This window comes from Pituophis catenifer, unplaced genomic scaffold, assembly GCF_029215685.1.
Source record: "Pituophis catenifer annectens isolate HBS135680 unplaced genomic scaffold, rPitCat1.0.hap2 SCAF_2, whole genome shotgun sequence".
Lineage (NCBI taxonomy): Eukaryota > Metazoa > Chordata > Lepidosauria > Squamata > Colubridae > Pituophis > Pituophis catenifer.
The window spans coordinates 122245546-122268494 of record NW_027256882.1 but is presented as its reverse complement, the minus strand read 5'-3'; the positions used below and the strand labels follow the sequence as shown (position 1 = coordinate 122268494).

Genomic DNA, 22949 nt, shown 5'->3' with positions numbered 1-22949 from the left:
AATTAATGAGAAGTTCCAAATGTGAGAGAGATCATTATTTGATGATATCAAAAGGAAGGACTTGGAGAATGGACACAGAAGGATAGGAAAGAATTAAAAATAGAAACCATATGTAGTTTGTAGAAAACAATATAATTTTCTATCAGAATCAATGGAATAAAATGTAAGAAAAGATGATATGGTAGATGCTTGAAATAGAAGGAAAAGAATTATAATATAAAGTGCAACAGAAGTCTGTGGTGTTAGTTATGCTAATGGAAGCTAGCAAAAGGAATGCTAACTGGGATGCAATTATGAAAAAGACTATGAATGAAGAGAAAACATATGAGGCTAATACTCATTTAGTGACTGCAATTGGGACTGGTAACTCAATTGCTAAGTGAAGTACTTACTAAGTGGAAAATCATGTGACCATGACTGTGTTATGATTTTACTTTAGCTTTCCTTTTTCCCCACTCTTCTACCCTTGGGAAAGCTCACCTTGGTGTTGGGATAATTAGCAAGAAGGGAATTAATGTTTGTATTTACATTCATTGGAGACAAAGGGATTACAAGAGAGTAAGCAGACACACAAAGACATGCACATAGATTAGAGAACAAACAAAAGTATACAATACCAGCAAAAGAATAAAAGAAATGGAAATGGGCTGGTCACATAGCATGAAGAACTGATGGCAGGTGGACTAAGGCAGTCATAGAATGGATTCCACTTGATAAAAAGCATCCACAAAAGATACCTAAAGAATATAAAGAATATAGAGTAAGGAAAAATTACAGATAACAATGATTTTTGATGAGTGAAATATTTTGGTCCAAATGAAATGCCTTAAAACGTGCTGATACCAGAAGAGGCTCAATTACTCAATATTTCATTGGCACTGTCAAAATTATGTATTTAGATAGGTACGAATGTTATTCTCTAGCAGTCTACTTATATGAATATGGAAAACACTTTCATCTCCTAAACTGAAATGAGCTTTTTGTTCTAAAAAAAAAAATACTAAAAGGTACTGATCCAATGTTAGTTCCATAAATGTAAAGTATGAAAGATGGCTGGTGGAAGCGAATCCTTGACCTAAAATCCCCTCATCTCTTAGGCATCTTCTTCATTCCCAGAAGACAGATTAATCTGACAGATGCCAACAGCACAGAATCTTCCTGTACCTAAACTATTTGTAAGGGAGTAGCCTTTTCCTTAGACTGGAAGTACACCATTTTCTTCTCTACTGCAGGAAGGAGAAAGTAAAGTCAAGATGATGGCTACAGCTATGCAATCACAAAATTAATTAGAGGTTATGGCTATCACCTTGACTTCCCTAACCAGGAATCACAGGACACTCCATTGCTGCTTGAATCTTTAATCATCTTTTTAAGCTCCCAGAGGGTCCTACGGAAATGGAAACAGTTACATCTCTCAGACAGATGATAGTTACCAGATACACACTGACATACTTCTGCACATCATGTGCATAATTGTCCTTACTGGCAGTTTAAACAGGATTTCTCAAACATTAGCCGTGCTGATAATTCCGAGTATGGGAGGACCAGGGCTCTTATAACAGCTCAATGTCTTATTATCAGTAAAGAAGAGCGAAAGTTATGTCACCTAAAAAGTATCAGGTTACTGGAACAAAGCCATAATAATTAGCAGCCATTGTCTCTTAGGCCCAGCAGAACAAAGCAAGGCTGGGATTGTTACCTAGAAAGCAAGTCTTCAACCGCATGGAAATGTTGGAGAAAAAGAGACTGAAAAAGTGAATTAAAGAAGGAAGTGCAAGCTGCAATACAGGTGGTTCTGGGATATGGAGAATGCTATGATGGCTGAAGGAAAGCACATGGGGCACTCTTCCAATTCAGCGACATCTGGGACAAGCAGCAGCTTTATCCTTCTTCATAGGAAAGGAGGATAGCTGCTGCTGGGAATTCACCCTAGAGGCTTCCACAGTTAACCACAATCTCATTATTAAAGCACTCAGCAGTTATATCTTCATTATCACTAATGGGGCCATGGAAGGACTGTAGCTTCTGATGAGAAAGTGGGCAGGGCAGCCCTCTGCAGAGCTGCAACTGGGAAGAGAAAGTGCCGTGCAAAGGTTGAGCAAAGGTTGCCACAGCCAAGAGCTTCTTCACTCAAAAACACTAGAGCGCCTCTTGAAGCAATGGTTCTTGTCAGAGAAAGCCTATGCCAGCATTGCTGGGAATTCGCTACACCCCGCAGTGAGGAATGGTTATTCTTAGGCAAGACTCCCCGCTACCAGGAGCCGGTGACTCATCCCAAGAGCCGCCACAGCTTTTCTTCAGATGGACATTTTCCAATTTATTTTTCAAGGTGATTATCCAGGGCATGTCTACTGAGAAGGACCTCCTGGTTTTACTTCCTTATGCAATAACTGGTAGTCATGATTGCCATATTAAGCAATAATGTTTAAAAAGATGCCTGACATGGTAATATGGGACATAAAGGGAGTAGCCTAAGGCTTACCTAAGAAGAATGGATCAAGAAAGCAGGACAAATCAAGAAAAAAAAGAAGATTTGGAGACAAAAACTACAGAGCTAAATTGAATGGAACAAGGAAACCAAAGCCAATAAATGAGCAGAACGAGGAGAAATCTGGGCAAAGAAAAGTGGACATTTTATGCAGCAGTAGAAGTTTAACTGAAGTGAATTACACTTATTCACAAAGAATTGCAGAGGAGAGTGCTTCCTTAAGGTCATGTATTGAACTGATGGCTGAAATGAGATCGGAACTGGGATAGCTCTGTTATTTGCATTATTATGGTAAAGTCCCCTTCAACTCAAGGCTCAGATCCTGGTGATTACATACATTGAAATCCGTGCAGTTTCCTTGGCCACAGGATTGAATAATTTAATTCCTTTCTGGCTGTGTGGTCTTCCTGATGCCCATAGCCAGGCCTCCTTTGCTTATTTGTATTCATTTAAAAAAGATTTTGTTTTCAACAACATGGCAACTCGCCTGAAGCACAGCAATATCCCCGAGTGAAGCATGACTACAAGGGCAGTTAACTAGAGTATTGTGGGCCTCAGTTAATTTACATTTCATTTGATTTACACAAATGAAGAAGTTGATGGAAGAACTCCAATTCAATAGCCCTGGGAAGCATGACCCTCGCCTTTCCTGTTACTGGATGCTACTCTATCATCTTCTCTTTCCTGAAACTTGGGATAGCAGGTAATTACTGTAGTCGGTTAGACAGCATTAGAATTGCTTTGTGCTTAGAAGAGAAGTCGGCAGGGCCTTGATGATGGCTATCACATTTGGCTGCAAAAGTTATACTTTGCAGCTTCTAAATGGGAGCAAGTGGTTACAGCTTTTGGTATTTGTTTGCTGCCATCTTGTGGTCATCTGGATTTCTGCTACCCAGATATGATGGCAGGAGCTTTTCCCTCTCATAGACTATACAGTCACTCTCCCAGCCATAGGCAGCAGGCCACAGCAAGCCACTTCCAAAATTCTGCTAAGAAAACTGCAAGGACTTGTCCAGTCAATCACTAGGAGTAAATAGTGACTCAAAGAGAGTGAACCAAACAGACAGACAGTTAGACAGACTACATTTTGTTTTTGTAGCTGAAATTTTGTTTAGCCAAAATTTAATTTTCCCATTAGTCACACAGCACCTTTCAAAGTAATTCAGCCATCATTATGCCAGTATAGCAGCAAATATAATCATGACTAGAGGAAAAATGGCTTGTATTTTATTTCTCCCTAATTTTGCCTGCCTTCCCACCCACCCACCCACCCTCCCTTAAAACAGTCTTGCAATTATCCTAGATAAGAAATTCAGCTGTAAAACATTTTTAGAGAGCCAGCTAAGTGTAGTGGTAAAGACATCAGACAGAAACTGGGAGAGTGTGAGTTCTAGACCTGCCTTAGGCACAAAGCCAACCGGGTGATTTTGAACCAATCATTCTCTCTTAGCCCTAGGAAAGAAGCAATGGTAAACCACTTCCAAAATCTTGCCATGAAAAATGCAGGGACTTATCCATGCAGTCGCCAGGAATCAACACTGACTTGAAGATTCTCCCCCAAACCAAACCAAATCTTTCTTGTCCTTTAAAGAAGAGCCCAGGTGTTTCTGTCATGTGTGAGAGTCACTTGTCCCAACAGCTGCTTTACAAGCTATATTCTTTGGTGCTACCTACAATCCTCCCCTGAATTCTGAGCAGTGTCACAGCGAGAAATTGATGCTAGGGATGTCCTGTCCCGTTTGTTCTCGTGCTGTGCTTTACCCAGATCCATGCTCATTAGACTTCCTTCCTGTAACCCACACTGACTCTTAGGAACTAGAACAAGAGGAAACAGAAAGCACTAAGGTTTCCAGTCTTCTGCTTCTTTACCTACGCTTCCGAGTTGAGCAACTAGCTTGACTGTGTCCAAAGAATTAAAGCGTGCCTTCTGTTCTACTACAGTGGAAGAAGACATCTGTCCAAACTCTTGCTTCATTACTGCCTGCCAATGGGCAGCAGGTTTGGTAGGTTTGTTACTGGCTAATGCTTTCTGCTCCCTCTATCTCATCCCCCATGGGATGTTAGCTGGGTGTTAGCTCTTTTCTCCTTAATATCGTATTATGTACAATAAACACTGTTTTATTTTCCTATATCCCAGATTTGGATGGGAGACAGGTCTGTGTTAAGGATTCTACCAAACTTTTGCATGGACAAACGCACAACTTGGACTGCATAAAGGGTTGCACATGTTAAGAAGTGTTTTCCTTAATCTGAGCAACTTTTTGAGCTATTAGGTAAGTGCTGCAAAGAATTTTCATAACTCTCCCCTCTTCATAATCCTGAGATTTCATAATCTCTTGCTCGGGGCAACCTTTTGTGGAAATGGAGCCTCTATCTAGCTTCTTATGTCATCTTCACAAAAACCAAAATTCCTTACCTTTCAATAGAACAATTCTCATCCCCTGCTCAGATGTGCTGTAGGACAAATGCAGATAGAGACATATTACCAGTGTAAGTGCCTAAGAAATCTAAATTTTCATAATGGCAAATATTTTCTTACCTATTTTATCAAATCTAAGAAAAACATTGTTAGACACCATCTAAAACTGCCAATGAATTGGATTCTGAGAGAGCAGTTTTGCACCTACCTACCCCTTTGTTCAACAGATTACTACAAAGCTGAATTGAAATAAAAAAAAATATCCAAACAAGCTTTTAAAAATATTATTTGAGGGATACTGTAGTAATGATATGATGTTGCTGTGATTGAGTGGCTCACAGCAGACTCTGTAATGACTGGGTTCATAGAGCATGGTTTGTCTAACTATAGTTTCTTAAGTAAAATCCAACTGATTAGACTCCTGTAACATACAAAGCAAACTCCAATTAACCACATGATGGCATAGTGTACAGTATTGCGTGTGGATGGGAAAAGCAGAAGGGCAACCAGGCCAGGAAAACCTCTGCCTCTGATCATGGAAGCTGAAAGCTGGAGGCAATTTCCCATTATTTTAAAAAGGAAAACTTCTGCAGACCTCCAAAATCTTACAAATTTGTGTAATATGAATTCACTCTCTTAATCCCCCCGCCCAAATTCCCTCCAAATGTTGGGTGGCCCTTGGCCCCCATACGCCTCCCTAAAGGTACCAAATTGTCCCACTTTACTGGCCTTCAAACCCGAGAGTTGCAGAGCTGCTGAAACATGAAGAAGTGCAAATGCAGGTCGTCCTTGACTTACAACAGTCTGTTTAGTGACTGTTCAAAGTTACAACGGCACTGAAAAAAGTGACTTGTGACCAGTTTTCACACTAATGACCGTTGTAGCATCCCCATGGTTATGGGAACAAAATTCAAACCCTTGTCAATTGACTCATATGTGTGTCCCGGGGGTGTCACATGATTCCCCTTTTGCAACCTTCTGACAATGGGGAAGCCGGATTCACTAAAACAACAGTTTAATTTAACGGCAATTCATTTAACAACTGCAGCAAGAAAGCTTGTAAAATGGGGCAAACTCACTTAACCAATGTTTCTCTTAGCCCAGGGGTCCACAATCTTAAACACTCAAAGAGCCATTTGGACCCGTTTCCCACAGAAAAGAAAACACCGGGAGCCACAAAACCCTTTTGACATCTAAAATGAAGATAACACTGCCTATATCATTTTTTACCTTTATGCTATGTATAAAAAAACTATAGTGTGTTGCATTTATGAAATCAATGAATTGCTACCGAGGAAATAAATTTTTATTCCTGCACGCAACAAAAACATTTTGAACTCCGAAAAAAAAAAGATGGGTTGAAAAGCTCAATAAATCACGTGCCAGCGGGTGTCATACATTGGCGGTTGCGAGACATATTTTGAGTGACAGGGAGCCACAGCAGAGGGATGAAAGAGCCACATGTGGCTCCAGAGCCGCAGGTTGCAGACCCCTGCCTTAGCCACAGAAATGTTGGGCCTCCACGGTGGTCGTAAATCAAGGACTACCTGTGATTATTTAATGGCCATTCCCTTGGCCTCTCTCTCTTTAAGGAGGTGTGTCGCCCACCCCCGCAAGTTCTCTGGAAGGAAAAGCAGTACCTCTCCCAACACTGCTTCCGCCGCAGAGGGCTTTTTGTGGTAAGAAAAAAAAAAAGCCAACTTTGGGACCACAGAAGAGCGATATATATATATATATATACGTATACACACGGGCGGAGAATTCAAAGCTGGGTGGGAAAGATTCCCCGCCCCAATCCGTGTAGCTAACGAGAACTAAAAGGCTCAATCTCGGACCACCAAACTTAGTTGTTTTCAGAGGGTCCACTACTTTTCCGAAGGTGGGGATAGCTCGTGGCGGAGGACGAAGGAGAAAACTTTTCCTGCAGAGTGTGTGGCGGGCGGGGTGGGGGGGAGAAGCCCGGCCCTGAGGAAGAAAAACCTTCTTTGGAAGGCTGCCGCGTCGTCGGAGGTGGAGGAGGGAGGGGGGGGGGAAAGAAGGGAAGTTCAGAGCGCCCCCTAGTGCTGACGGCGGGCATGCCCCCTTGTCTCCAGAGGCAGAGCCAGAAAGGGTGAGGCGAAGTCTGGCGCAGCGAAGCCCGCTCCGGTCCCTCTGAGGCTGGGGAACCCCGACGGAGACGGCCGCCTTTCGACAGAGGCTGCAAAGGGAACGATGCGCTGGGAGCCAAAGGGGAATCAGGCTCCCAGGAGCTCCATTAAGTCTTCCACCAGTTTCGTTGGGACGAGGAGAGGGACCCGGGGCTTGGAGGAAAGGAAGGGAGCGGCCCCAGGTATGCGCGGGGTCGACGGCTGGGGCTTCCGCGTAGGTGCTGCTAAACGGATCCTTTGGGAGGGAGCCTCCAATTAGTTGCGGTGTTCCCAAAAGGCTTTATTGGGAGAAGCGGGCGGTCTTCGATCTCCGGCCACTACAGTCCTCCGTGGTGCGCTCAGGCTGGTCGAAGAATATGACTGGGGGGATATTTAATGTTCGCGAAGTTGAGATGCTTTCCGAGTGACTTGCTCGCTTTAGGGATGGAAGAAGCACCCAGAAGAATCGGTGCCGTTCTGGGGCAGAAACCTGTAGTAGAAGGCAGGAGCTCGAATTGTTTGGGCTGTACTATTCCGTGAAAAAAAAAAAGTAGCCAGAAAGTCCTGGAGGGAAGCAAAACAGTTGCCCTCTTTCGTGTAAGTATTACCGGGAACTGTTAATTCTAAGAATCCCGGTTAAATGGGCGAAAAATTGTCATTCGGAAGCTCTTCCAATAGAGTAGTGAGGCGTCTATCCCCAAATACTCCTCACCTGTTGGAGTGACGTTTTAACCCAACCTGACACTATTTTATTCCAGGTTCTGCCTTCTCAGGAGGCAGTTATTCCCTGCCTTCTATCACATGTTCTGGTTCAAGTAGTGAATAGAGTGGTGAAATATTCCCACCATCCTATTAATAGTTTGTAAGTAGTTTAGAACATGGCAGTTTTAATTCGCCTAAACAGCTGTATTGTACTTCAGTCTCTGTAACCTCCTAGCTAGCCAATGGGGCTTTTGAATGTGTAGGTGTGGGGAGTGGGGTTTTATTTAGCTGAAAAGCAAGACAGCCAAAGGACACAACTTATACAAGGATATCATAAGTAGGGTGTATTGTGAATCTAACAAGTTATTTACTCCTGTACAACATTGGTGTGTGGGTGTATCCAATTAAAATGGAATAATATAAAATTTATTTGATTGATTAGACTTGTAGATTGTTATTTCTTCCTGGCACTAGATGCTTATGTTGCTTTGATTAATACCCGTGTAAGTTGTGGCAAGAACTATTTTCTGAAAAAGTCTTTCCTTCTAATGAAGTGGAGGAAGATAATTTACTTTTAGACTAATGCTTCCCTGTATGTTTAGCAATACATTAATGATTTTCAAATAATTTCTGGTAACTTTTTTTGTTAAATATTTTAACTGAGGAATTCATCAATGAATTAAACACTGCAGTTCTTCAGTTTTATAAGTTATTAATGCTCCATACCTACCATTAAAATAAAATTAAATAGCTTTCCACCTTCTGGATCATGAATTCACTCTCTCTAATATTGATTTAATCTGCTTTTCACAAATCTCAGGAGCCCTAAATGGTTTGCTACGAGGGAAGCAGAATTTGCAAGAGCCTAGTTCCAATTTCAAAAAAAACATTTATAGAAAGAGTGAAAAATGGCTGTCTTCAATGTGACTACAGTGGGACAATTAGAGGATATTAAGAGGTGAATGGTATAATTTATCTTCCCAGATTCTGTCTATAGGGGCAGTGAAAAACATGGGAAATTATAATTGCATCATCTGATTTTGAATATAGCCCCAGGTTATTATTGCTAGACAATAATTTTTTTTATGGAGCAATCCAGTTGCAATACCTATGATAAGTACAAGAGATATGCTTATTTAAGCACGCACGCCTGCTGCAAAAGTGAACAAGATAGCTATAGACTAACACAATTTGCTTCTGGTTTTACCAAATGAATTTAGACCATTATCCAACATCAGAAGGATTTGCTTCTCTTGCCAAATACAGTATACATAAGTAAAAGCTTCTTTGTTGGTTTGTGCAAGGAAATTTTAAAAGGCATGATACAGTAATACATGTATTAACATTAATAAAAATTCTACAAAATAGAAATAATCTTTCAGGGTTTTTCAAGGTGATTGCTATACAGGACAGTAATTGGAGGGAGAGAAAAAAGTTCAACGTGATGATAATACCGTAGTTGTGGTGTTTGTATAAATATCAGCACTTTTGTATATCTAGGGAGCATGTAATTGATCATCAGTTTTGGTGAATACCAGTGGGAGTTCATCATGAAAACTGAGGTTCCAACAGATTTTAAAAACCAACAAATTAGCAAACAATCAGAAGGCTCTATTGGCAAATCCATATTTTTACCATTAAAACTAGAGAGAGACACCCATGATGTCAACAGTTGAATTTGACTTTTTTTACTCTGAAGTAAATCTAGTTGCAGTCTCAAGTCAGAGGATATAGAAATATTATTGTAAGTTGGAAGGCAAGTCATATTAGCAAATTTGGGAAGAATCTTCTATATACATAATCAAAGAATAAGCTTTTTGAACTTGATCTAAGTAAACATACAATAGCATTGTGTCGTCAGGTTTTGGATTAGACTTAAATCTATAGGAATGACATAAAGCTATTCTCCTGGTTTTTGTAAATAGTGTAAAACCTGAGTAATTGCTCCACAGGTTACAATGTTACAATAGATATTTTTGTCAATCTCTATTATTTTGTTTATTGTAAAGATCTGGAAAACAGAGAAGCTTGTTGACATTATTTGAGGAACATTTAGTTAAATCTAATAATACTTTTCTATTGTATATGCTATTTGTAGCATAGATGCTAGTTTATCAGAAATAAGCCCAACTTGTTCTCATCAGCTTGTTCTTAAATTTCACAATGACTTCTGTAATCTAAAACACGAGTTGGAAGATTTATTGTGTTGGTAATATTAAATTAGACATGTCTATACTGTAAATTTGAAATCCATATTTATATGTTCAAAGAAAATGACAAAGAACAATGCAATTATGAATTAAAGCAAAGAACTTGTTATAAAATATTAAATATGACACTTTTCCATTTTTAGTGCTGTTTACCTCTTATAGCTCCGTTACCTGTTTGTTACTATTGTAAAATATCCTTCATCTTAAACTTACTTTCACAGAATTGCAAAATTGTTCTCAAGTTCCTTAATAATGCTAAAAATAAAGTACATTGTGAAGATCTTTTATCTTTGCTATTTGGAAGGAACCCAATAAGGCAATCCTGTGTGTGGCTAAAGAGATGTTAACAGATACCCGATTAGCACCAAATCAACATTCATCTTAATCAGAATGGGAAAAATTACTCTAGCGCATGAGGCAACAGATCACAAGCAGTAGAAATATAACAGTATATTAAATAAAAGTTTGCTTCCCTTGGTGATACAGGTAGACCTTGACTTATGACCACAATTGAGCCCAAAATTTCTGTTGTTAACTGAGACAGTTGTTAATTAGTTTTTCTCTATTTTACCTTTCTTGCTACAGTTGTTAACTGAATCACTGCAGTTGTTAAGTTAGTAACACAGATGTTAAGTGAATCGGGCTTCCCCATTGACTCTGCTTGTCAGAAGGTCACAAAAGGTGATCACATGACCCCAGGACACTGCAATCACCATAAATATGAATCAGTTGCCAAGCATCTGAATTCTGATCACGTGATCATGGGGAATGCTGCAATGGCCATAAATGTGGGAAAAAAAAGTCATTAGTAACTTCGAATAATCATTAAACGAACTGTTATAAGTCATAGGGCTACCTATAGCCAAAATCTGCCTGAGGTAGCTGCCCCATTTTATTTTATGTACTTTTGGTTAGCTAGAAGTGAATTACCTTGAGGTAAATGGGGCTTAATTCCAAGAAAGTGACTGCATTGTTAATATTCAGCCTGAGTGGATCTTTTGGTTGAAAGAGAGGTGCCTAGGTTAAGGCCCTGTGGATTTTAAACCATAGGCAGAAAAGTCCACTATTTAAAAAAAATTTACTTAACTACTTGTTCATGAAAGCCTTACTTCCTTTCCCCAAATTTCTCTTGGTTCTCCTCCTCATTGAAAGTATATATGTTGGGTTCTATGATAAAACATGTAATCCAAACCAGGTTGTAAATTTAGGAAAATACTTTTAAAAGTACAAGAGAAGTCAGCCAGTCAGGACAAGACAAAAGGGGAAGTTAGGAGAAGTTATATTAAATATGATGGAGTTCGTACAGAAAACTGGCTTCTCTTGCCTTTGGGTTCGGCAGGAGCTGGTGGCTGGGAACAAGTAGGGAGAGTCAGCTCTCATGGACAGAAATGGAGGGTCTAATCCTCTTTTTCCCCCTTGCAGATGCCTGAGCCTGGAAGCAGCCGTTGACAGGATGTTTGCTATGCACCCTCCCAATGCTTCTCAAGCACCTGCCATTCATCTAGTGAACAGTTCCTCCTTGGGTCTTACAGAGCTGGTGAAGACTCCACCAAGTGCTCCTTCTCCCGCTGCCCCCATCTTCTCAATGACCTTGGGGGCAATCTCTAATATTGTGGCCTTGTTAATCCTAGTGCAGTCCTACACCCGCTTCAGGCGTCGTTCCAAGGCCACATTCCTGCTTTTTGCCAGCAGCTTGGTTATCACAGACCTAGCAGGCCATGTCATCCCAGGCTCCTTTGTGTTGCAACTGTATGCCACACAGCGTAACTGGACAGCCATGGATCCTTCTAAAGCGCTCTGCCAGTTCTTTGGCGCTTCCATGGTATTCTTTGGACTGTGCCCTCTCTTTCTGGGCTTCATGATGGCAGTGGAGCGCTGCATTGGAATCACTCGTCCTCTGCTTCATGCTGCAATGGTCACGCCAGGCCGAACGAAGCTTTCCTTGGTAGGACTGTGGACCATTGCTCTTGCCATTGCCCTGTTGCCTCTCTGCAGCTTTGGGAAATACGTTGTACAGGCCCAAAACACTTGGTGTTTTATCAAGGTGAAAGAGGCAGAAGAATGGTCCGAGATAGCTTTTGCCCTGCTCTTCTCCCTTTTGGGATTGGCCTCTCTGGTGGCCTCTCTCATCTGCAACACATTCAGTGGACTCATTCTGGTGCGAGCTCGTCTCCGTGGTCAGCGCAAATGCGGTCGGCGGAGAGCCAAAGCTCATGACATTGAAATGGTTGTACAACTCGTGGGCATCATGGTGGTTTCCTGTATTTGTTGGAGTCCATTATTGGTGAGTATAAAAAAACAGAAAAAGGGGCAATGGGGACACTTAGGGTGGTTAGCATATATTTTGAGACACAAAATAAGTGAGAAGTTGGCATGTATCAAACCAACCCCTCCCTAGTTCACAATAAAGTTGGAGTGAGAGGGGAACTATGTTCAGACTTGGAAAATTTTGTTGTTAAAACTGTACAATTAATGTGGTACTCATCTACATGATTTTTGTTTCCTGGTCTGGTCTATTTTAAAGGGCTATGGTTGTTCTATTACCATGGCAGCTAAAAATTACATTAAAATATACAGAGAACACCAGATTGAGTAAACTTAGAATCGCAACTTGGGTGTCCTCCTGGATGCACGGCTGTCTTTAGAAGAGCATATGACGGCCGTGGCCAGGGGGGCTTTTTATCAGGTCCTCCTGATTCGCCAGTTGCGTCCCTTTCTGGATCGGGACTCCCTACGCACAGTCACTCAGGCGCTCATCACTTCCCGCCTGGACTACTGCAATGCTCTCTACATGGGGCTCCCCTTGAGGAGCACCCGGAGGCTCCAACTGGTGCAGAATGTGGCCATGCGGGGGATTATGGGAGCGAGGGGGCACTCCCATGTGACACCTCTCCTGCATGAGCTGCATTGCTTCCAGTGATCTTCCGGGTGCGCTTCAAGGTGTTGGTCACCACCTTTAAAGCGCTCCATGGCATGGGACTTGGGTATTTGCGGGACTGCCTTCTGCCGCCGATAGCCTCCCACCGACCAGTACGCTCCCACAGAGAGGGACACCTCAGGGTGCCATCAGCCAGGCAATGTTGGCTGGCGACCCCCAGGGGGAGGGCCTTCTCTGTGGCAGCTCCTGCCCTCTGGAACTATTTGCCCCCGGAGATACGAAGGATATCGGATCTCCGTGCCCTAAAAACTTTTCTTTTCCATCAAGCAGGGCTGACGTGAAACCCCTCCCCCCTTTTTTAGTCTTTTTAGCTTTTTAAATTGTCAAATGGGTTTTAGTTTTCAATGTTTTAAATTTTTGGGCCACAGTTATTTAATTCTTTTAATAATTTTAAATTTTGTATTGATATGTGTTTTAGTTCTGGCTGTGCACCGCCCTGAGTCCACTTGGAGAAGGGCGGGATATAAATTGAATAAATAAAAATTGAATAAATAAATAAAAAGAGGCCCTTGTGTATTAGGGAGATTCTTGGAAATACGTTCATACGAAATACAGTACTTTTGATTATGTAAGAAACTATTTGACTAGAGGGAAAATAATTGTTAACTGGAAAACTTCTTGAGGTTAAAAGTTTGAATCAAATTGACATTATGGTTAGGTATAATAGTCCAAAGAATGAACCAAGGAATCACTCAATTGACTCTGGGAAGCTCTTATCAGCACACTAATAAAAGGCTGGGTTGTGAATGGTACATTTATTATGTGGGCCGAGCTAATGTGTACACAGAGTTAATACCTGTTTCTAAGTTCTTAGGGTTACTGGGGAGGAGCAGATCATAGAAACCTACTGTCTCGCTATCTTGTTCTCTCATTTGCTGATGTCACATTGCTGCTCTTTTTCTCTGTGCTGTTCCCAGGTCATTGTCATCTTATCAGCAAGCAACTCTCATAAAGCTTTGAATTATGATCAGCTACTGTTCCTTGGTGTGCGCCTGGCCTCCTGGAACCAGATCCTGGACCCGTGGGTATATATATTGCTGCGACGCGCAGTGCTGCGCAAGCTCCTGGCTTTAGTTCTAAGGCGCACCGACCTCAAAACAACACACTTTGACCGCTGGGAGGCCAGCTCCTTCCAGAGCTCCGAGCGCAGTGTTGCTGCTGGTCGCATCTAGTATTGGGTGGCGCAAAAAAGAATTGGTCGACTTGAAAGCACTTTGAACCTTCCTGGAATTCAGAACCTAGCAATGTTGGCTGCTGCTGCTGGTATAGGGAATGCCACAGATAAATTGGCAGTTTCGAATCTTGGCAGCAAATAAGAAGTTCAGTATTTTGAAGCAGCCTCCTGCCCGTTTCTGATTTTCTTATGAGAGGGAGGGAGAGAGAGAGAGAGATGAACGATCTTCTCGGAAGACATAATAATGACAGTTCTTTGGGGGTAGTCAAGGGCATCCACAGAAAAGGTGAGGGAGAATAAATATGTTACAATGCAAATGAAAAATCACGATGCTCATGAATTCATTTTGATATAATGGTGGTTTCTATTGGACACCTATGGAGGAGACTTTTGCTCAGTGGTAAAGAATACATTATACATTCCTGATACTTTCCATAAAGCAGAACTGAGAACTCTTGTCTGCTCTCAGACAGTCATTCATATCAAAAGAACAGTTCTTGACCAGAAAGCAGGCCAGTATATTTTGATAGGAAAATGATTTAATGCATTTTGAAAGCCATATATCCTTGCTGATACAGACTGCACTGTGCATGATGAACAGCCTGGCAAATTATTCATGCTATCTTCCAAAGCTGAATAATGCTATATGTGACTTTTCTTGCATAGTGCAAAAGCAACTTCTCAAGAGTGTGACTCTTGCTCTTGTGGATCCTTGGGTGAGAAGACATCCCAGGTAGCCTCCTTCCTTGGATACTCAGTTCAGAAGATCATCATCCTGCTGCACTTTCCTAGCCAGAGAGTAGCCATTCAAGTCCAACCCTGTCAAGGCAGGCTATTTAACGTGCTGCCAGAAATGACCTGGATACTTGGGAGCCTATGATGCAGATTTTCCACAATGTTGAGGCAGCTGTATTATGGCAGCGTGTAAAGGAATTTAATGGGTCTAAAATTTTCTGCGCTTCTACACAACGAATCTGATGCAAAGTATCACTTCGACTCACCATCACATACGGATCGCGCAGCAGTTGCAGTGGGGAAAACAAAGGCATGGACTTACAGTTCAGGGCGGCCTTTAATTTAAACATGAATGTAGAAATTCTAGCGAACCCTTTCATGGGCATCCCTGGAGATTTTTTTTTAAAAAAGTTGAAAATGTGATCTCATGGGCCCTCCCAAACTCAAGAATTTTAAGGAAGAGCCTTTCAGAAGAGTAAGTAGACCCACAGCATTATTTATTCGTAGAAGAGATCTGCAGGAGTTCTGTCCTAGAATGGATTCCAACAAATTGTTGCCAATGATCCTGCAAAATAACATCCTTGGGGAACTGGTGGGGCTGACCCACAGTCTGCATGGGGATGCCTCCGTCTGCTGCTCTACTCCAAACTCTGGGAAGCTGTGAAGAACAGAGCAAGGACAATGGGAAAGCCCTGAAATGATGGATCTGTAGGGGCTGGCTGTGGCATAGCCGTACCCTGTGGGAACCCTTAATCAGCACCAGGCACTCCACAAGAAAGCACTTCGGGGGGGGGATTCTGACCCTTCATGCTTTGTACTCTTCCATGTCCCTGACCTGCTTCGCACATGCTTGCTGTCAGCAGCCTGTGCCAGCCCAACTAGTCTAGTCAGCCTCGGGGTCCCATTTATTGTTCTGTGTGTTTTGTTATCATTCAATGGCTGCTTATTGTCATCTGGCAGCTGGAGCATGTAAAAGCGAGCTTCCAGAATCCTGGTTGTGAAAGCTGGCAAACAAGTGGGATCAAACAGCAGAAGGGAAATTATCACCGTTGTTGGGAATTAGTTGGGAAAAAAAAGAAGTTGGGAGATCTGTTGCTCCAAGTTCAAGTTTTCTGCCCCAATCTACACACCTGGTATTGCCCCACCAACCTTATCCTTCAGTAGGTTTGTAAACACACAACTGTTTTGCTATGTTCCTGTACTATCAAGTGGGCTGTGCTCACAAGATGACACAGCTGCAGCTGAAATGGGTCTCTGCTGTCCATTGACCTTTTAATAAATTATTTATTTGTGTGCAACATTCTAGAGACCATGTTTGGTGGTGCCTTGGCTGAAATTCCATTGCTACACACAACACTTTGGTTAATCCATGCACTATTTTTGCTTTTCTGTTTGTTGTACTGGCTACTGATTGAATTTTTTTAAACAAATCCTTGAAACTATGAGTTGACTGTTTAACTACCGACAACTGGTGGCAGCAAAAATGAGGGATTCTGTATTACTTGACTGCCATTTAGTGGTTGTCTGAATCTCTGCAGCTGCTAGAAATGCGCCAGAGGTTGGGAAAGAGAAATTGCTGTGAGAATCAATATGGTAGCTGTAAACTATTTTAAAAGCTACACAAGGAGCAGAGGCAGGAGATACTCTGCCGGGCAGGCTACAGAAAGTACAAGATACACAGTGTCGCTATACATATGCAGTATCTGGAGGCAAGATTAGATGGAAAATATCCCAGAGTAGAGTAAGAATTCCCAGTTGCAGGTAGACAGCAAGATACAGGCAACAATGTGCAGGCATATCGTTTGGAAAGAATCAAGAGGGCTGACAGTCTTTATACCCAGGGAAGGATGTTGTATAGATACGCCCATCTCTCTCTCTCCCCTGAGCATGCTTTGCCCTCTGCAGCCTTCATAGGATTCCTCCTATTGCAAGATGCGTGCGCTTTCAGTTTATTGGACGTTCGGAAGTCTTTGTCACCTAATAACACAGACCAGAGTTTGTTGAAATCCACCTTATTTACTAGTCCAAAGGCTTTGCTGTGGGCTAAGAGGGGTCAAAGGGAACAGTTTGGACTGGCTTGCAAGCAAGGTTGGAAAACCGCCCATCCTCCATTCCCTTGTGTTCTAAACTGGAAGCCAATACAAGAGCAGGCACTGGTGTGAAGCATTCTGATGCACTTGTGGGCAGAGGCCTGGTATACGGGAAGCCTTAATCCCGCATCTGAGCTTCAACGGGAAGCTTCCTGATTGTTATGGAAAGCAAAACGCTAGAACAGATGGACCAGTCTGATGGAGAATGGTTAAATTCTCATGACAGCTGCTTTTAAGCTTTGTCTCCCCCTTCTGACTGCCATAGGTACTGCTTTAATCTTTAAAAAAAAAAAAAAAGAGTGGAAAAACCAAGGGATTCCTGGCCACAGCCAAGCCAGACAGAAAAGGAAGTGGCACCCAACATTACCCACCAAAACAAAGCATGAGGTTTTCTTGTGTTGAGTAGCGCAGATCTGTAACCAAGGAGGAGGGCAGGGTTTAGGGCCTCAAGCATCAGTCAGTCCTTACATTAAAGAGCACAATAATATGAGCGCACAGGACCATCCACTCCCACCACAAGGGGGCGTTTCCCGTAAAATCAGTTATAGAGGTCGTCTTCTCCCTCCTCCTGGAAGAGGCTTCCTTGCCCGCTGTTGCTGCCACTGCTGCCCCCTCCACCACTGGTCTGCTTGCCTGATGGAAACCTGTAGGGGGAAAAAAGGCAGAAGGGGGCTGGTTCAGTTCAGGAGAAACTGAGTTATTCACTCTACTGAATCAATGGACATCTTAACTGGAAGTAGCTATGCATTATCACAGTGTTCAAGTGCAGGAATGTGGCCGTGGATTAATAAGAGGACTGCAGTCACCCTCAGATGCATGCCGCATTGCATTTTTTAAAAAGCACAACATCCAATGGATGGATATGGTTCTTAATATGAAAATTAAAAAAAAAAAAAATCCCATGCAGTTTAGAATTTAATTTAATTTAATTAATTCAATTTATATGCCGCCTCTCTCTGAAGACTCAGGGCAGCTCACAATACATTTTAAAAAATCATTATAAAAAACATTTAAAAATTAAAAACATTAAAAACATTAAAAACTCATTCATGGCCGGATCTCGCCAGATCACAAGAGCGAGATCAACGGCCCCAGACCTGCCAGAAAAACCAGGTCTTCACCGCTTTTCGGAAGGCCAATAGGGTGGGGATGGTCCAGACCTCAGGAGGTAACTGGTTCCAGAGAGCTGGGGCAGCCACAGAGAAGGCCCTCCCCCACGGGCCCGCCAGCCGGCATTGTTTAGCTGACGGGACCCGGAGGAGACCAACTCTGTGGGATCTTACCGGTCGCTGGGAGCTATGCGGTAGAAGGCGGTCTCGAAGATAACCTGGCCCTGAGCCATGTAGGGCTTTAAAGGTAACAACCAACACCTTGAATTGTGACTGGAGACCAACAGGGAGCCAGTGCAGCTTGCAGAGAATTGGTGTAATGTGGATGTATCTAGGTGCACCCACGACAGCTCACGCGGCTGCGTTCTGGACCAACTGTAGTCTCCGAACACTTTTCAAGGGTAGCCCCATGTAGAGCGCGTTGCAATAATCTAACCGTGAGGTGATAAGGGCATGAGTGACTGTGAGGAGAGCCTCCTGATCCAAGTAGGGTCGCAATTGGTGCACCAGGCGAACCTGTGCAAAGGTCCCCCTAGCCACAGCTGTCAGATGTTGCTCTAATCTTAGAATTGAATCTGTCTAATCTTAGAATTGGAAAAGCACACCAAAGTATTTATTAAATTTATATCCCTCTTAAAAATAATTGTTTTTTTTAAAAAAATCTCTTTAAGTAGATTTATATCCCACCTTTCATTCAGGGAAATTGGGTGGGAATAGGAGACTGAAATGGCTGACATCCTGACTTCACTTTTACGCACTGCTGCATTTTGTTGCAGACGCTGATTGTTCCGTCTGTAGGATTTTATAAATTATTTGGGGGGCTCTGATATGAATGAATGAAATTGTATGGATCTTCTTGGGAAAAAGTCAGGAATGCAACTCCCCCATCTATGCCCTCCCACCCCAGCCAGTGCTGCGGTACCTTTATTTGTTTGGGGATAGGGGTGAAATGCTCCCGGATTGGACCAGATCACCCGATCCGGTAGCGATTTCTCCCTGTGGTTCGGCGATCCGGTAGCAATCGCTGCCCAGGTGTCATTACTTCCTGGTTTTAACCAGGAAGTAATGTTTTTTTCCTTCTGCACATGCGCAGAAGGCGCGTGGCATGTGCACTTCCGAACCGGTAAGGAAGGTAAGAAGATTTCACCCCTGGATAGAAGCAGCACAAACTTCTTCTAATGTTACCTGAAGTTGCCAAAGCCACGGCTCTGCTGTAACGTCTGAGCAAACATCTCATATTTGCGTATATCATTATCGCTAACCGAACGGCGTGCAAAGCGCATTGCTTCTTCAAAGTGATCCCGCCGGATCTCTGGCACTGGGTCATAATCATCATCCTGTTACAAGTCACAGAAGAAAAAGCTGTCAGGCACACTGTAGCCCCCAAGGTGGAGAAAACACTCTTAAGAAGAGCGCTTGAGATAAGGGAAGGAATCGGGTCTGGTTTTCAATGGAAAAGGGAAAATACTGTGCCCATACCATGGCAGCGTACTTCTGACGCTGGCGTTCCCGTTCTGCCTTGATCTCCATCTCAATGGCCTCACGGATGGCAAGCTTGCAGGCACGCTGACAGATTTCGGTGAGGTCAGCACCAGAGAAGCCGTGTGTGATCTTAGCTAGATAATTCAAGTCGACATCCTGTTGGAAAAAGATATACAAGCTGAAATATTACTTGCCCAAATTAGCAAAGTAAGACAAAAATGAGAAATGAATGCTGAGGGGCAGCAAAAATCTGTTTAAGGAGTTGACTATATGTCAACTAATTTAGCCTTCCATGGTGAATCAGCATAGAAGGCAGTGGCAGCCACTGCCCCATTTTCTGTATTGGAACAATTTGGTCTTGTCCGTAGAATGAGTAGTGATATCAATAGCACTTAGCACTTCACAGTGCTTTACAGCCCTCTCTAAGCATTTTACAATGTCAGCATATTTCCCCCAACAATCTGGGTCCTCATTTTACCAACCTTGGAAGGATGGAAGGCTGAGTCAACGTAGAGCCAGTAATGATCAAACTCCTGGCAGTGCACAGTTAGCCTGTAATACTGCATTCTAACTACTGCGCCACATGGCTCTTCTGCCATCTTGTTCCTCACTTTGACACTAGAGAACTTCAGGGAAGACTGAGCCACACACCCTCTTTAAAGATTGTCACAATCAGTCCTCCCCTACTGGATGGGTGACACCTGAACCTTGACAGGTGATTTAGTTTTACATGCCCATTTCTTGCCTCCTTTGACTAACCTTGGCAACTGGTGATTTTCGCAAGTTGGCTTGGAGGATCGCTACACGAGACTTGTCATCAGGTAATGGGATGTAGATGAGCTGGTCCAGACGTCCTGGACGAAGGATGGCTGGGTCAATGATGTCTGGTCTGAAAAGAGTTGGCAAAGAGACAACAGCAAGTTTCATGGGTTGCTTTTCTCCTAGGAATGGCTCCAGCATCTGAACTCAGATGCTTCTTTGACAGGAATGCATCTCTATAGCAGAAGTGGGCAAGACTAGGGGTCAAGGAGATGGAAGACTGCAAAGTTGGTGAGACTATATTCCATGGGGGGCGGGAAGGTGGTACAGTCTTTGCAGGGAGTTTGTTGTGATCTGCCAGCAGCCTGCGGACCTGGCAGCGGAGTCAGACAGTGAGGAGGCTGGGGAGGAGACAATGGGCCAGTCCTGGAAAGCCCGGACAAGGGCTCTGCATTGGAGACAGAGATAGGGCCAGGGCCATCTGGGAGCGATGCACGGATTCCGGAGCCTCCAGAGGCAGACAGCAGAGAGGCAGAGGAACAGGAGAAGCCTGTTCCTAGTACATGCATGTGAAGAGCTGCCAGAAGGCAAGAACAGCTGAATCAAAAAGGATGACTCGGGAGTAAGGCCAGAAGATGATTGGCCATTCCCATAAGGCTTAAAAGAGCAGCAACCAGCCGTTGGGTTCTTTGTAGAAAAGCAACATTGATTCCAGTGCTTCTTGTCAGTGTCTTTTAAACTTTGGGCTGAGGGAGGGGGGGTTTGCCAAGAAAAGCCTTTGGCAGGTTGCAAAAGACATCAAAGGTTGGTGATAAGGCCATAGGACTGGTTATGAAGAATTTGTTTTGGACTAAGCTAAGAATGAATTAATTTTCAGCTGTTTTAATAAAATAAGTTTGTTCAGGACTGAATTGTGTTTGGTAATCACTACTTGGGTCTCGGTCACAACAGAGTTTTGTTTTTATCTAATATGTTGATACTGAACTATAGAGCTGATACTACAGTTTTCCTGAGTTTGTTATTACAAAGACAGAATTCAATCTACCAGATTGGAGAAATTATGGCCAAAGGGGGCCATAAATCAGATATGGAGGTCACATGTCACCCTCGAGACTTGTTTCCAAAGAAGAGGTCCTGATTTAACTTTTTCTCAATGACCTCTTACTTCAATCCAGTCTCAATGACCAGCTGAGTAAAAAAGGACTCTGGAGGAGGAATAGCTAAACTGGCAACAGGACAAAGAGGTGGGTGTTGCCCAAGCATCTCTACAGCCCACAGAACTGGACCTTCCTTCCTTTAAATTCTCACCTATTGGTGGCACCTATAATAAATACTGTCTTCTTATTGGTCATGCCATCCATTTCTGTGAGGATTTGGTTGATGACACGGTCAGCTGCACCCCCACCATCCCCTGCTCCACCACCTCGGGCCTTGGCAATGGAGTCCAGCTCATCAAAAAACAGGATGCAGGGAGCAGCCTGGCGGGCCTGGGGAACAAAAGGACCAATATGAGTTAGATAACAAAATATAAGACTGGCAAAGTATGTGTCTTGTGTTCCAAGTCCTTCCACCTTTCCAGATTAATGAATTTCAACTGTGATGCCTGGATTACAGGACTATCCTTTGGCAAAGTGAAGGTTAGACTAAATAGTCCAATGGACCATGAAAAACTAGTGGATTGTCCTGAGACAATGAACTGTGAATTGTGGGCAGCTACTAAAAATGGGATGTCCACCCTAGGACATTCCCCAATGGCTTCCTTTAATAAAAGCTCCAGAATCAGTGCCAAAATTCCACAACATATTTATAAAGTGGGAGCTCACTCTAACCTCTTTCACTTTTTCATTTTCTTCTATGGGTGGCAGGACCTCACAGGAGGCAAAACCTGGCCACTTTTGTCTGGATTCAAGCTAAGCAAGATTGCACTAGGTAATACTTGGATGGGAGACTTCCAGAGAATACCAGCGTTGTGTATTACTTTGGAGGGTAAAACAAAAATTCAGGAAAGATGATGGCAAACCATTTCTATACTGTTACTCAAAAACTGCAGGCATGTCTGGATGAAGCCACCAGAACAAGAGCTCACTTTGACATTATGAGTGACTGGGAAATAGATGATGCCTTCAGTTCCTGCCCCAACAGTCAGCCCTTCTCCTCCCCTCCCCCCCACCCACCCCCCGCCAACTTTGTATTCTGTACCTTGTCAAAAACATCACGGACGTTGGCTTCACTCTCTCCAAACCACATGGTGAGTAGCTCAGGACCCTTGATGGAGACAAAGTTGGCCTGACATTCGTTTGCAATGGCCTTTGCCAGGAGGGTCTTGCCACAGCCAGGGGGCCCATAGAACAGCACACCTCGTGAAGGTGTCATTCCAAACTTCAGGAACTTGTCCGGATACTCCACTGGGAACTGATGAAGACAAGAGAGAAAAGAAGTAAGAAACTTGAGCCATTGGTCTTATAAAAGTCAGTACTATTTCTGCTTGAAAAACTACAGTCTGACTTTTCTTCATTGTCTGGGTTGTAAAGACCAGCTAAAGAGAATGGCTTTACCCTCATGTACTGTCTTCACTGCCTAGGCACGTGATGGCGAACCTATGGCACACGTGCCAGAAGTGGCACGCAGAGCCCTCTCTATGGGTACGCATGCCATCGCCAGCTGCTTTTCTGGTTTCCAGCATGCCCAAGCACACCAGCCAGCTGCTCTTTCTGAGC

General features: G+C 43.1%; 2 protein-coding genes across 2 annotated transcripts in view; one reads left to right on the top strand and one right to left on the bottom strand.

Annotated features, from left to right (window-relative positions):
* Positions 1-11398: 11398 nt before the first annotated feature.
* Positions 11399-14073, top strand: PTGER1 (prostaglandin E receptor 1). Its single transcript, XM_070934420.1, has 2 exons — positions 11399-12229; positions 13801-14073. Exons 1-2 carry the CDS (start codon positions 11399-11401, stop codon positions 14053-14055), a joined length of 1086 nt encoding a protein of 361 aa, XP_070790521.1. The 3' UTR covers positions 14056-14073.
* A 2715-nt stretch (positions 14074-16788) lies between these two features.
* The window catches only part of LOC139312540 (transitional endoplasmic reticulum ATPase-like), a 28645-nt gene continuing 22484 nt past the window's right edge, over positions 16789-22949 (bottom strand). The window contains exons 13-18 of the mRNA XM_070937411.1: positions 22432-22644; positions 21541-21719; positions 20233-20362; positions 19471-19629; positions 19177-19328; positions 16789-17526 (exon numbers count right to left, since the gene is read on the bottom strand). Coding sequence (XP_070793512.1) covers positions 17421-17526; positions 19177-19328; positions 19471-19629; positions 20233-20362; positions 21541-21719; positions 22432-22644 — 939 coding nt within the window. The 3' untranslated portion in view covers positions 16789-17420. The remainder of the gene's footprint in view (positions 17527-19176; positions 19329-19470; positions 19630-20232; positions 20363-21540; positions 21720-22431; positions 22645-22949) is intronic.